The 14003-nt window shown below is 50.3% G+C and overlaps 1 protein-coding gene across 4 annotated transcripts in view; it reads left to right on the top strand.

The window, feature by feature from the left end:
* The window catches only part of ME3 (malic enzyme 3), a 220034-nt gene that overhangs the window by 100291 nt on the left and 105740 nt on the right, over positions 1–14003 (top strand). For all 4 annotated transcript variants that reach the window (XM_043876341.1, XM_043876333.1, XM_043876328.1 and 1 more), the window contains 2 exons: positions 1700–1833; positions 5019–5168. In XM_043876341.1, coding sequence (XP_043732276.1) covers positions 1700–1833; positions 5019–5168 — 284 coding nt within the window. The remainder of the gene's footprint in view (positions 1–1699; positions 1834–5018; positions 5169–14003) is intronic.

Here is a 14003-nt window from a genome sequence, read left to right as displayed (position 1 = left end):
TAGAGAGTTACAAATTCAAGCAATAATAACACACCACTACATATGGTGGGCTACATCCCATGGGATCTCAAAGAGTCAGACACAACTGAGCGACTCACACACACACACATATCTATTACAAAGACTAGAATTTTTAAAACTGACAATACCAATTGCTGGAGAGGAGGTGGAACAACAGAAACTCATTCGTTGCTGGTGGGAGTGCAAAGTTTTACAGCCTCTTTAGAAAACAGTTTGGCAGTTTCTTAAAAAGCTAAATATAATATTACCATGCATGCTCAGTCGCTTCAGTCATGTCTGACTCTTTGCGACCCCGTGGACTGTAGCCCACCAGGTTCCTCTGTCCGTGGGATTCTCCAGGCAAGAATACTGGAGTGGATTACCATGCCCTCCTCCCGGGGAATCTTCCCGACCCAGGGACTGAACTCCTGTCTCTTTTGTCCTCTGCATTGGCAGGTGGGTTCTTTACCACTAGCGCCACCTGGGAAGCCCCGCAAGGGATACAGAGCCAACTAAAAGAGTTTTCGATGGCCAAAACTGGAACAGTTTGAGCAAAAAAAATTAGACAGTATTGGATCATAACCCAGAGCATAAAACAAATAGCCATGAGTTCATTCTAATATAAATAAATGACTGAATAAATAAATAAGTGAGGGAGTAGAGACAAATCTATGTCGAAGAAGGCCAAGAAAGGCGTAACTTCACCGTGGAGAGACCTGGCAAGCACTTCTTCAGCCAGGTGATCTTGGTCAACAGCAACAATGATAAGCTGTGTTGCTCATATGTGCCTTGATCTGATGTGATAAAAATGGCCTTTACCTCTGCGGGCTTCCTCTTCAAAACCCATTAGCCCACTTCAGTCATGAGAGAAACATGACACTAATTCCAGTGGAGGGAGAGTGTACAAAATATCTGAGCAGTCCTCCTCAAAACACTCCAAGGTCATCAAAACCAAGGAGGCTCTGAGAGACTGTCAGAGCCAAGAGGAGCCCCAGGAGACCCGTTGACTACATGGAATGTGGGATCCTGGATGGGATCCTAAAAGAACAATGAAAAAAGAAACAGGTGAAAAAAAAAAAAACTAGGAAATCTGAATAAACCAGGGGCTTTATTTAATAATAATGTGTCATTGTTGATTCATTAATTCTAACAAATGTACCGAAGGGATGGAAGATATTACCAATAGGGCAAACTGCATGAGGAGATACAAGGGAACTTGGCACTATCTTGTCAATTTTTCTATAAATCTAAAACTGTCCTAGGGACTTCCCTGTTGATCCAGTGGCAAAGACTGTGCTCCCAATGCAGGGGCCCCGGGTTCGATCGCTGGTCGGGGAACTGAATCCCACCTGCTACAACTAAGATCCAGAGCAGCCAAATGAATAACAGAAAATAAATAAATGTTAAAAAAAGAAAACTGTTCTAAAAATAGAATACATTTTTAAAAGCAAGTATAAACTGAAAAACCCTGGTAATATTCATGTTTTCCATGTTTTTGTAAGAGGAAGCTAGACTCCGGAAGAGCCAAGATGACCGATGCAGGATGGCCCGGCTACTCAAAAGGCAGCGGTGGGCTCCGAGCCCGGGGCCATCGCTGCTGAGTCTCAGCGCTGCTGGCGGGTCTGGGGATGGAACCTCTGCTGCTCTGGGTTTCCTGCACACCCACTTACGTGCGTGCGTGTCTTCCTGCTCTCCCCAGGGCATGGCCTTTACGCTTGAGGAGAGGCTGCAGCTTGGGATCCACGGCCTCATCCCGCCCTGTTTCCTGAGCCAGGACGTCCAGCTCCTCCGGGTCATGCAATCCTACGAGCGGCAGCAGAGTGACCTGGACAAGTGAGTGCTGGGCGTCTGTCCTCTCACCCGGGCGCCAGGCTCCGCTGTCTCCTGCGGGCCTCAGACGGTTTTCTGGACACTAGCTGGGAAAGGCCGAGAGCCCCGAGAGAGCCCAGACCCAGCCTTGCCTTCTACAGGGTGATGGTCTCCCTGAGGGCCAGGGCTTGTTATGATCGAGCCATGGTCCGTGTGTCCCGGGAGGACTGAGAAGATTGCCTGAACTCCAACAGTGGGATCTGGTTGGGCCTTCTGGAAGTGATGAAATCAGAGTCAGCCCAGGAAGCACCAGTAGTACCAATGGAAGTACCAATGGACGTCAGCATTCAGCAGCAGGGTTCACGGAAGGATTTCACTCAGTGGGAAGGAGGGGAGCAGAAATATAGGAGTATACACAAAGAGTCTGATACAGCTGAGCACGCACGCACGTAGAGAAGACAATTGTGGACACAGCAGCGGAAGGGGAGGGTGGGACAAACAGAAACTTAGAATGGATAGCTAGTGGGAAGTTGCTGGAACACAGGGCGCTCAACCCAGTGCCCTGTGACAACCTAGAGGCGTGGGATGGGGGTGGGGGCGGGAGGGAGGTTTGAGGGGGAGAAGACATGTGTGTACTTATGGCTGATTCACGCCGTATGGCAGAAACCAACACAACATTGTAAAGCAATTATCCTCCAAGTAAAAAAAAATGTTTAATCTATAGTTAAAAAAAAAAACACATAGGGACAGATGGGTTAAGGAAGTGGCACATGGCCCAGGTTCCCGGAATAAAAGGACCGCGGTGGAGCAGAGGGGAAATGGACAGGGTCACAGGGAGGACCTGGGATGCCATCCATTGGAGGTTTAGGGAGAGCCCCGCCTCCCCTCTGGTTTCTCCCGGTGGGGATGTCGACAGGAAGAGTCAGTGGGTGTTCTCAGGGTCAGCTTTGTCTGTCTTACTAAAGAAGGTAGTGACCTTGCAGGTCTCATGGCTATGAATTGGCATAGCCAGTATTTGCACACAGACAGTTAGCTCCAAAGTCTGTGCTTTGAACCTCTCTGCTCCCCCATAAGTAAGAGGCAGTGAAGCTTAGTGGCTACAAAACTAGCCTGAGTTCAGATCCTCATTCTGTTATCACTTAAGAGCAAAAGTTCCTTAGTCCAAAATGAAATTCGCCTACCTAAAGATATTAAACCCTAAAAATCAAAGTCCAGAATCCTCCCCTTTCCAGTTCTTTCCAGCTAGATGGGCCTCACTCACATGCCTGGGAAGGTATGCCAGGCTCAAGGGGCAATGGATGTGCCTGATCCTGTGAGCTCAAGGGAGCTTGCTCCTGATAACCTCTCTGACCCATTCATTATGGGAGCCCTTCATTTCAGCAGGAGCTTAGGGGGAAAGGCTAAGGAGGCTCCCCAGCTTATGGGTAAAGACAGTGGTGTCAGCGCTGGTAAGTGTATAAGGACCGGTTATGGGGCCAGGGGGTGAGGATTTAAAGCATTTGCCAATTTCCATGGTATAGATACTCCCACCATGTTCAATTTCAGCTTATCAACTTGACATCACTGAATGCGGAGTTGAGAAGAGATGTGTACTAGTGGCCACTGAGTAAGGGAATCGTTACACTTGTAATGAGCTAAGATCCTGACTCTTCTAAGCATAAATACCCCTTTCCTAAATAAAAGTGCCTTCTAGAGCATAGTAACGGACCGGTGCCTTTGCTGAGGAAGAAGAGGCTGAAGCCCTAAGAAGTCACAGGACTTCCTCAAGGTCACGCAGCTCGCGAACAGCAGAGCTGGGATTCACACCCAGGAACCTGACGCCTTGCCCAGGGATCGTTCCCCTGTCAGATCATTTCTGTCACGCCACTCCATGCCAGGGCCTCATGCACCCTCATTATCTCTCCCAAACTTAAAGGTTGTGATATCAGCTGCCACTTACACCTCATTGGGCCACCCTGGTGGCTCAGCTGTAAAGAAATCACCCGCAACGCAGGAGCTGCAGGAGATGCGCGTTCAGTCCCTGGGTCAGGTCCCCTGGAGGAGGGCATAGCAACCCACTCCAGTATTCTTGCCTGGAGAATCCCATGGACAGAGGAACCTGGTGGGCTGCAGTCCATGGGGTCGTAAAGACTCAGACACGACTGAGCAACTAACACTTTCCCTTTCACACCTTACTGGGAATTTCAGTCCCTCGGTTTTTTTCTCCCAGACTGTTCAGTGTGAAGTGTAAATGAAAGGCCCTTTTTCCTGGCTTACTGATTTCAGGATTCAGGAAGTAGGCATGTTTGCAACATGCTTCCTGAGATCACTTGGTGCTCAAACACTTGTGAACTCTGCTTGTGACAGGAACCAGGCCTGTGTGACAGGAAGGACCAGTTCATATATCACCAGTCTGCCTAGCACTTTCCCCGACCTTCCCCCAGCCCCAGAATGCAGTTATTCTGCTGTTGTTCATTACTGTCCACATAATTATAACCTAACTAGCTATCTTGCATCATGGCTGAGAGCATAGATTCTGGAGTCAGATTGCTTAGGTTCAGATCTCTTGGTGAATTATTTCACTTCTCTGTGCCTTGATTGTCTCTAAAATGGCCAGATAGCAATTATATCCCAATAAAAAAATAAAATGACCAGAATTATATTATCCACCTTACAAGTCATTGGGGCTTCCCTGGTGGCCCAGATGGTAAAGAATCTCTATGCAATACAGGAAACGTGGGTTCGATCCCTGGGTGCAGAAGATAACACTGGAGAAGGGAATGGCAACCCACTCCAGAATTTTTGTCTGGAAAATCCCATAAACAGAAGAGCCTAGCAGGCTGCAGTCCATGGGGTCACATAGAGTCGGACATGACTGAGCGACTAAGCACATATCCAAGTCATTGGGAGGCATGTTCCCCGTGTCAGATTAGTTAATGAAACTGTTGAGAATGGCACCTACAGCGTGTGTGATAATAAGGGCCATTGTTGTTGTTGTTGTTAGTCACTCAGTCGTGTCCGACTCTTGGTGACCCCATGGATGCCATAAGGCAGGTCATATTCTCCACATTTCATAGGTGATGAGACTCATGCTTAGAGATGGTGATTTGCCCGTGAAGGTGCCGTTGCAAGTAGCTGAGTGGGAGCCCTGGGTTTCTACGTCGAGGGCCGTCTGTGCTGCCATGTGGGGTGTTCATGTCATCAGCTTGGTTCTTGCCTCTTCTCCTAAGGTACATCATCCTCATGACCCTCCAGGACCGGAACGAGAAGCTCTTCTACCGCGTGCTGACCTCAGACGTGGAGAAGTTCCTGCCCATCGTGTACACGCCCACCGTGGGACTGGCCTGCCAGCACTACGGCCTGACCTTCCGCAGACCCCGGTGAGCGGCCTGGGGCCAGGGTTCCGGGAGGGGCCGTCTCCTGGCGGGGAATCTGTCTTCCCTCTGGCCTTGCTTGCTGGGACCCTGGAGGTGCTTCCTGGGAGGAAGCAGCCCAGCAAGTCGTTTGTTTTGAGCTTTCGCTCTGGGAAATGAGCCCATGTGCAGAGAGGTGAGCTGAGACAGTGTTTAGCAAGGGGACCTCAGAGCCTCTCCACCTCCAAATAAGAAACATCCAACATGTTGTTCAGAGTTGGCCCATGAGGTATTTCAGCTTGTTTTCCTCTCCTTTATCTACCCACCACTCCCTCCCTCCCCCCTCCAAACCCCACTTTCCCAGTCATCTCCACAGTGCAGACAGCTCTCCTGCTAATTCGGGTCAATGAATAATGGAGTGCTGGATACCAGAGACTGAATTCTTTTGCTGATTCAAAGAAGCAGCATTCCTTTTTTTGGGCTCGACTCAGATTCCACTCAAAATGTCACTTTATTCAGCAAAAATCTGGCACGGCATTTTCTTTCGGAGCCGAAGAATTTAGGGGCAGTTTTCTAAAGAGATCACCTGTTTGTTTTTTTCATGGTGAGTTCAGCATATATATATATAAAAAATGAAAAAGGGAAAATGGAAGGATTTTCACAAAGTGCTCAGTGCAAGGTAATTGTCCACACATAGTTCTAGCACTGATGATTAAAGAGCTCCTGAGTTTATTATATGTTGTGGGACGTTGTTTCAGCCTGTGTTAGAATACTGTGCACAGATGTGTAATTTACATTTACGTAGAATTTATAAATCTGTGTTATAAATCATGCACTGTGTGAGGAACATGTAATCATGGATCTAGAACATCTTTCATTCATTTGGATAAGCAGTATTCCAGTTCTGAAGCCAGCATTTGGGATGAGCACTGCAGATCCGGGGAGTTCCTGGTGGTACCCTTGGTAGAGGGCAGCGTGTCCCACTTCCTCTGGGTGGGCGTGTCCACCTGCTGCAGCATATTTGACCTCATCACACAGAGCAGCCGTGTTTCTGCCACCCTGGGGGCAGGGGACAGTGCGTCCAGACTACAAAGTTGATCTGGTCTTCAGCCTGCCTCTTTCAATGGGAAAGAGTCATCCCTGAAACCAATCCTGACAGAGACATTGGGAGCTGATGGTACATTTCTGAAGGATGCAGGACCCTGTTTAATACCTCCCAGTTCCTACTCAGAGATGGTCCTTGCAGATCCTCCCTCCTTAAATATCTGTGTGTGCTCAGATGTGTCTGACTCTTTGTGACCCCATGGTCTGTAACCCACCAGGCTCCTCTGTCCATGGGATTTCCCAGGCAAGAATACTGGAGTGGGCGGCCATTTCCTACCCCAGGGGATCTTCCTGACCCAGGGATCGAACTTGCATCTCTTCCGTCTCCTGCATTAGCAGGCAGATTCTTCAACACTGCACCAGTGTCACTGCCCTCCTCTGAGGCTATCAGCAGCTGCCCGGGGCTTAAAGAACAAGGGCCAACATTTTGACAAAACTAAGCCCGGCACCGCCCAGCCCGTCCTCAGACATCCCGCGTTCTGACTAACCTGGTCTAGTCTCCTTCCCCAGGCATGTCTGGCATTCTCCGCAGGCCTTCGCCCAGGCCGTCCCCTCTGCCTCAGATTCCTGCATCCTCTCCTTTCCTCGTTCTCTACCCAGCAAAACTCAGGTTATCCCCCCTTCCAAGAGTCAGCTTCTCTGATCTGATCAGAGAAACCCTCCCTGACCTGCCCCAGCCTGAACCACTCACTCCCTTCTCAGTCTCCCCCACAGCCCATTACATATATTTCTATTCCATAGTTTTATTTTTGGTGCTTTATATTTTTAATTGTTTGTATACCAGCCTCCTCTGTTGTATAGTAACTAAGTCATGACCAACTCTTTTGAGACCCCATGAACTGTAGTAGCCCACCAGGCTCCTCTGTCTGTGGGATTCTCCAGGTAAGAATACTGGAGTGGGTTGCCATGTCCTTCTCCAGGGGATCTTCCCAACTCAGGGATCAAACTGCATCTCCTGCATCGTCAGGCAGGTTCTTTACCACTGAGTCACCTGAGAAAGCCACTAACTTCTGGTACTGGGACACGGGTTTCTAGAGGGAGCTGGAAACGCATCGGATCCATTTGGCCAGTAATTGGGATTCTGATGGGACAGTATGGCCTACTGAGTGAGAAAAAGAGCTAGGTCTTCGCAATCAGTTCTGTGGTTTAGTCTCCCTGACCTTAGGCAAATTTCTTAACCTTTCTCAGCCTTAATGTCCACATTTATCAACCAAAGGTATTAAGGCTACCTACCTGAAATAATCATTGTGAAGGTAAATGTGATAATGTGGCCGGGTACCTGGCATCAGTGTTAAGTTTCCTTCAGTAACTACTGTAGGAGGAAGGCAGGACTGATACATGCAGAGTTATGTTACATGTCTATATTTTTCAATGTTTGCAAAGAAAATTGAGTCATCGAACATATAATGAACTAATGTGTAATTACAGATAAGATCTGGGTCTTCCAGATTCACTGCTTCCTGAAAAGGTCCTTTAACCCTTAAGCGTTGCAGCTAAGATTGTATAGAAACACACGGCCATCCCACTCCCCTCTCCCACTCCCAGGCTGTCTGGGAGCCCTTCTCCACAGGCTCAAATGGACTAGACTGTGAATTCAGCTGTTGGCTTCAGATTAACTAGTATCAGACTAGTGATGCTTTTGAGCTGTGCTGCTAGAGAAGACTCTTGAGGGTCCCTTGGACTGCAAGGAGATCCAACCAGTCCATCCTAAAGGAAATCAACCCTGTATATTCATTGGGAGGACTGATGCTGAAGCTGAAGCTCCAATAGTTTGGGCACCTGATCTGAAGAGCCAACTCATTGGAAAAGACCCTGATGCTGGGAAAGATTGAAGGCAGGAGGAGAAGGGGATGACAGAGGATGAGATGGTTGGATGGCATCACCAACTCAATAGACATGAGTTTGAGCAAGCTCCAGGAGGTGGTGAAGGACAGAGAAGCCTGGTGTGCAGCAGTCCATGGGGTTGCAAAGAGTCAGACTCAACTTAGCAACTGAGCAAAGATGCAAACTAGTGATGGGTGGAGAAGGAAATGGCAACCCACTCCAGTATTCTTGCCTGGAGAATTCTATGGACAGAGGAGCCTGGTGGGCTACAGTCCCTGGAGTTGCAAAGAGTCAAACACAACAGAGCGACTAACACACACACACAGTGACGGTAGAGTTTTCCTCAAGGGTCCACTCCAGAATCCAGAAATTTGAATTAATGAGCATTTCTGGAGCTGCTGGGCATCATGTTACACACTGTGAAGTTACCCCCAGAGAACAAAATACAATTCTTGACCTAAAGCTATGAGTTGAATATGATAAAAGTTAAACAGCAACAAGAGATTTAATAGGGACAAAAGATTACAGGAGCGCAAGGGGGAGGAAAATTTGTTTTCCTTGAGGGCGGCAGGAATGCTTCACCAGAGGGATGACATTTGAGCTGGTCCTTGAAGACTTAATAGGAATTCCATGGGTGGAGAAGAAGGGAAGGGCATTCCAGGAAAGGGCTTGGTTTTATCAGCTCTGTAGAGAGCAGGGCAGTCAGCTCACTCGGGTATCTCCCCATCTCCTCTGCCTGGCACGGAGGGCCAGGGGAGGGATCCACTGGTTTATAATGGATCTTCCCCATGTGCTAGAAGGTTCATTTGGAAACGGTGTCATTCATTTCACAAATGAGCAAACTGAGGTGGCGGAGGAAGGGAACTTGTCTGAGATCACAATTGGTAAGCAGTTTGTAAAGTGAGAGTTCTGACTCTGGAAACTGGGGAAAGCCACACCAAGGAGATGATATTTGAGCTGGGCCTGAAAGATGAGTGTGAAGAACTGAGACAGAATGTCTTTGTCTATGGTGAGCTAAGCATGCCCACCTCCCCCTGGAAAGAATGCAAGGCCTCTGAGACCTCACGGTGGGTGAAGCAGGAGACTAGAGGGGCGGGGTAGGAGAATTGATCTGTGGTTCTACCTAAAACGTGGTCTCCTTCTCACCATGCAAGGGGGTTGGCTTAACAGGGAGCTGTTTCACACTCGGGTCCAGGCCTCACTGGTGGTTCTCCAGTGGGTTAGTGATGGAGAGGATCATAACAGCAGAGTGGGGGGTTCATATGGGTGGAGACCACATGAGCCCAGGAGCCAGGTCAGCCTGTTGGGTATAGAGAGGGTGCTGCAGAAGGTGGACATGTAGCCTGGGAAACAGATATGTGACGGTCCAGGCAGGAGGACGGCAGTTGAACTAGAACCAGGAGAAAAGTGTCATCACAATAACTGCTGGCTAAAGGCCAGGCACTATCCTAAAATCTTTACATAGATTGTTGTTCAGTCGCTAAGTTGTGTCCGACTCTGTGACCCCATGGACTGCAGCACGCCAGGCTTCCCTGTCCTTCGCCATCTCCCAGACTTTGCTCAAATTCGTGTCCATTGAACCAATGATCTATCTAACCATCTCATCCTCTGCCACCGCCTTCTCCTTTTGCCTTCAATGTTTCCCAACATCATGGTCTTTTCCAGTGAGTAGGCTGTTAGCATCAGGTGGCCAAAGTATTGGAGCTTCAGCTTCAGCATCAGTCCTTCCAATTAATGTTCAGGGTTGATTTTCTTTAGGATTAACTGGTGTGATCTTCTTGCAGTCCATAGATTAACTCATCTAATTATCACAGCTCCCCTAAGAAATAGACACTGTTATCACCCTATTTGTAAATGGGGAAACTGAGGCGCAGAGAAAACTTGCCCAGAGTCACACAGTTCATAACCAGCAAAGCCAAGACTCGGACCCACAGAGTCTGAAGCAGAGTGTGGACAGGTAAGCAGCACATCACGATGCTTGCTGTAGTTTGGGGCTGTGCACATTAGGTGGGTATTTGGGATGGGGTATCCTTGCCACTCCTGGAATGTGACTGTCTGGGGGTCTCAGATGGGGGTTGCTGTATTCGTTTCCAGAGCCTCTCCTGGGAGGGCATGATCCCCTCATCCTGGGCTGAGGCAGACACAGGCAGACTGAGCCGTCGCCTTGGGTTTGTCAACGACTAATTGGCACTTGCCATCTACCCATCTGCCTCTACAAGGATTAAGTCGTGTGCTGCTACAGCTGCTGACCTTCAATACACCCTAAAAGGAATTCAGGGTGGAAAGCAGAAATGAGGCACTCTGTGCTCAGGGGGAAAAACTGGCAGGACAGGTCTTCAGGTCCTCTTTAGATATTTTTCAGGGTCAGATATTATGAGCCCAATTCTTCCATCTCTCCACATCTAGAAAAGCACTAAAATCCATGGTGACGACTGTTGCTTGTGACTAGCTAAGTCTTCACGAGACTAGTAGAAACCTTCTGGAAAATACGTGCTTGATGGCATGTATTCCCTTCCTTCACCAAAAATCACATACTGACCTTTCCCCGCTGCCTCCTTGGAGCAGTTTCTCAGAGCTGTCTGAGGTGCTGTCTCCTGGGCGCTGCCGCCCTCATTTTGCCCCAAATAAAATTTAACTCACAACTGTCATGTTGTGCATTTTTTTAACTCAACAAATTCGTCCTGCATGCTCTGGGTACAGATTTCCTGCAACTGCTTTGCAGAACCTTTCCTCAGATGATTACCCAATCAAGATACCTGACTTGTGACCTTCTGAGCAGCTGCTCCAGGCATCCACTGGGCCTCTTTCCAGGTGTTGACTGCACCCCTGTCTCGCTCCTAAGGGAGAGTCTGGGCTCCGCCCCAGCCCTGAGCGTCCTCTGAGCCTGGCTGGGAAGGGCTTCACAGATTAGCATCCGACAGGAGGCCAGCCCCAGGCCAGGAGGGAGAGAGCCAGCGCCTCGTCAGTTCTGAAATGATAAACGTTCCTGTCAGTCCTCTGTGAAAGGACCTCCCCTACCACCACCCCCGAAGCGAATTAGATCCAGCTGAGGCTAAAATGGGCTGCCCTGGGGTCCATCGGTAAAGAATCCACCTTCCAAAAAAAAAAAAAGAATCCACCTTCCAGTGCAGGAGATATAAGAGACATGGGTTTGATCCCTGGGTGAGGAAGATCCCCTGGAGAAGGAAATGGCAACCCCCTCCAGTATTCTTGCCTGGAGAATCCCATGGACAGAGGAGCTGATGGTCTGCAGTCCACAGAGTCGCAAAGAGTTGGAGACAGCTGAAGCGACTGAGCGCGCATGAGGCTGAACTTGACGCTCTGACATCGCTGGGGCTCTGCGTCACCTCAGAACCCCTCGGGAGATGCCCGAGTATCTCAAGGACACCTGAGTACCCCCCGGGCGGGTGAGACACAGCAGAAGGGGCTGGGCTCGATGGAGCCTCCTCTGCCCCTTCGTGCTTCTCCCCCGTACACGCTCTGCTTGTGTGTCCGTGGGCCGTGGGTCCTGGCCAGCTTGGCCTGAAGCGTGTGACTCAGAAGAGGTAAAAGCCAAGCGGAGGGCGGCTGAGAGTAATACCGCCCAACCACACAGCGAGTGTGGCGAGGAGGCCAGCCTGGCGTGGGTAGCTGCCCAGTGTGAGCGAAGAGTCTCCCCTCACAGTGCAGCCTCTGTGGTGCTGGTAAACAAGACACCTTACAGGCAGGCACATTCTCAAGGGACACACGTGAGGGACACGCAGACCTGCAGGGCAGCATCCCACGGAGTTAGAGCCCCGGGCGGGAGCCCCGAGGCCGGGTCAGCTCCCGGGTAAGGGCCGAGCCGGCTCGGAGCCCAGCTGCTCCCCGTCCCCGGGCCTGGATCACAGGAGCGGCCCCCCGCGTGGGGCTCCGCTGAAGGTCGGACGAGCTGTGTGTGAACGTGCTGGAGAGCTCCGCACAAGCTTGAGGGGGTTTATTTTCTCAGCTTTTCTCCGTCCCCAGCCCACCTAAAAGGATGAGATTGAGGCTCACGCTCACACCCTTGGGTTTCCTTCCTCCCTCTCTCAATGCCCGGGGGGCCCTTGCCTCATTTTTTCTCTTTTTTCACACTGCCTGCTAAGTGGCTTCACTCATGTCCGACTCTTTGCAACCCCATGGACTGTAGCCCACCAGGCTCCTCTGTCCGTAGGATTCTCCAGGCAAGAGTACTGGAGCAGGTTGCCATTTCCTCCTCCAGGGGGATCTTCCCAACCCAGGGATCCAACCCACGTCTCTTGCGGCTCCTGCATTGCAGGCGGATTCTTTACCATCAACACCACCACTAGGACCTTTTCATCTTCAGCCACCTCCACCCACCCACCCACCGACACACACACACACACACACACCCAGCATAATTGGGAGGCAGGCAGAAAGACACACACACACACACACACACCCAGCATAATTGGGAGGCAGGCAGAAAGACACACACACACACACACACACACACACACACACCCCCAGCATAATTGGGAGGCAGGCAGAAAGCAAGGCTTCGTCTCCTCAGAGCAGCTGCCTCCTCCCTGTCCTCAGGCACCAGCGCTGACTCCTCCGTCGGAGCCCACTCCTGCCAGTCCTGCCCAGGTCCCTCTGCCAGGCTGTTTCAGCTGTGAGGCCGGAAAGGCTCCCGAGTGCAGACAGCACGGGTCAGCAACTGGCCCACTTCCTGTCCCATCTGGCCCTTTACTAAAAGGGTAAAGACCTTTAGACCCTTACTAAAAGGTAAAAGACCCCAGCCTTGGGGTCATGAGCAGAGCTCTGGGTAAAGGGTTGGGAGACCTGCTTTCTCGCTTTGACTCCTTAGACTCAGGAGAAGGTGGTGGGGTTGGAGTGCATGGCTTCTGTGATCTCTTTCAGCTCTCAACATTCAGCATCTAGTAACCCAAGCCCTGAGCTTCCCTGGTGGCTCAGGAGGAGAGAATCTCTCTTCCAATGTAGGAGACACAGGAGATGCAGCTTCGATCCCTGGGTCGGGAAGACCCCCTGGAGAAGGAAATGGCAACGCACTCCAGTCGTCTTGCCTGGAGAATCCCATGGCCTGAGGAGCCTGGCGGGCTACAGTCCAAGGGGTCGCAAAAAGAGTCAGACACGACTTAGCGACTAAACAGCAACAACAACCCAAACTCCATAGCCACGTTGGAAGCAGGATGTTCAGCTGAGCCATGGTCACATTATGGAACTGAGCCGAAGTTTCTCCCCCTGAAAAATTAAGAGGTCGGATTCGAGCAGTAGTTCTCAGGGGCAGCTGGGCCGCTGAGAGCCTCTGGGGGCTTTTAAGCATCGTCTGTGAGGTGGGGCCCAGGCAGCTTTAGTTTTCAGAAGCTCCCCAGCGATTCTCATGAGGAATCGCCGAGCAAGATGGTCTCTGAAGTCCCTTCCAGCTTGGATCTTCTGTGACCTGCTGAGAGTCGATAACCTGCAGCCGAAATCTTCCAGGCCCACATCTTCAATACCGAAGCCTAATATATTGAAGACAAAGGGGATTTTCCCTGGTGGTCCAGTGGTTAAGATGCCACGCTCCCAATGCAAGGGGCCAGGTTCAATCCCTGGTCAGGGAACTAAGATCCCACATGCCCCAAATACCGAGCCCTCAAGCCACAATTGGAGAAGCCCACACAACACAGTGAAGACCCAGCATAACCTAAAATGAAGAGATAATAAAAAATTTAAAAAGAAGAAAAGGTTAGGGTCATGATAAAGTAATAGAAACATATCTCCAGCTCAAACCTCAGCAACCTAACTGTTGAGTCCCACTGCCAAGCTCCCTCCTGTCTCATGCACACACAGTGAGTGGGGGTAAGTGGACAGGCGGGTGGAAGGCAGCCTCACGTGTGTTCTCCCCCCTCCCTGCCCCCAGTGTCTTCCCGAAGCCTCTGTCATGCACAGAAGTCACCTGTCTCCCCAGGTGCA

This window comes from Cervus elaphus, chromosome 2 (assembly GCF_910594005.1).
Source record: "Cervus elaphus chromosome 2, mCerEla1.1, whole genome shotgun sequence".
In the NCBI taxonomy this organism is placed as follows: Eukaryota; Metazoa; Chordata; class Mammalia; order Artiodactyla; family Cervidae; genus Cervus; species Cervus elaphus.
Note: the sequence above shows the minus strand (reverse complement) of the source record. Positions and strands in the feature narration are given on the sequence as shown.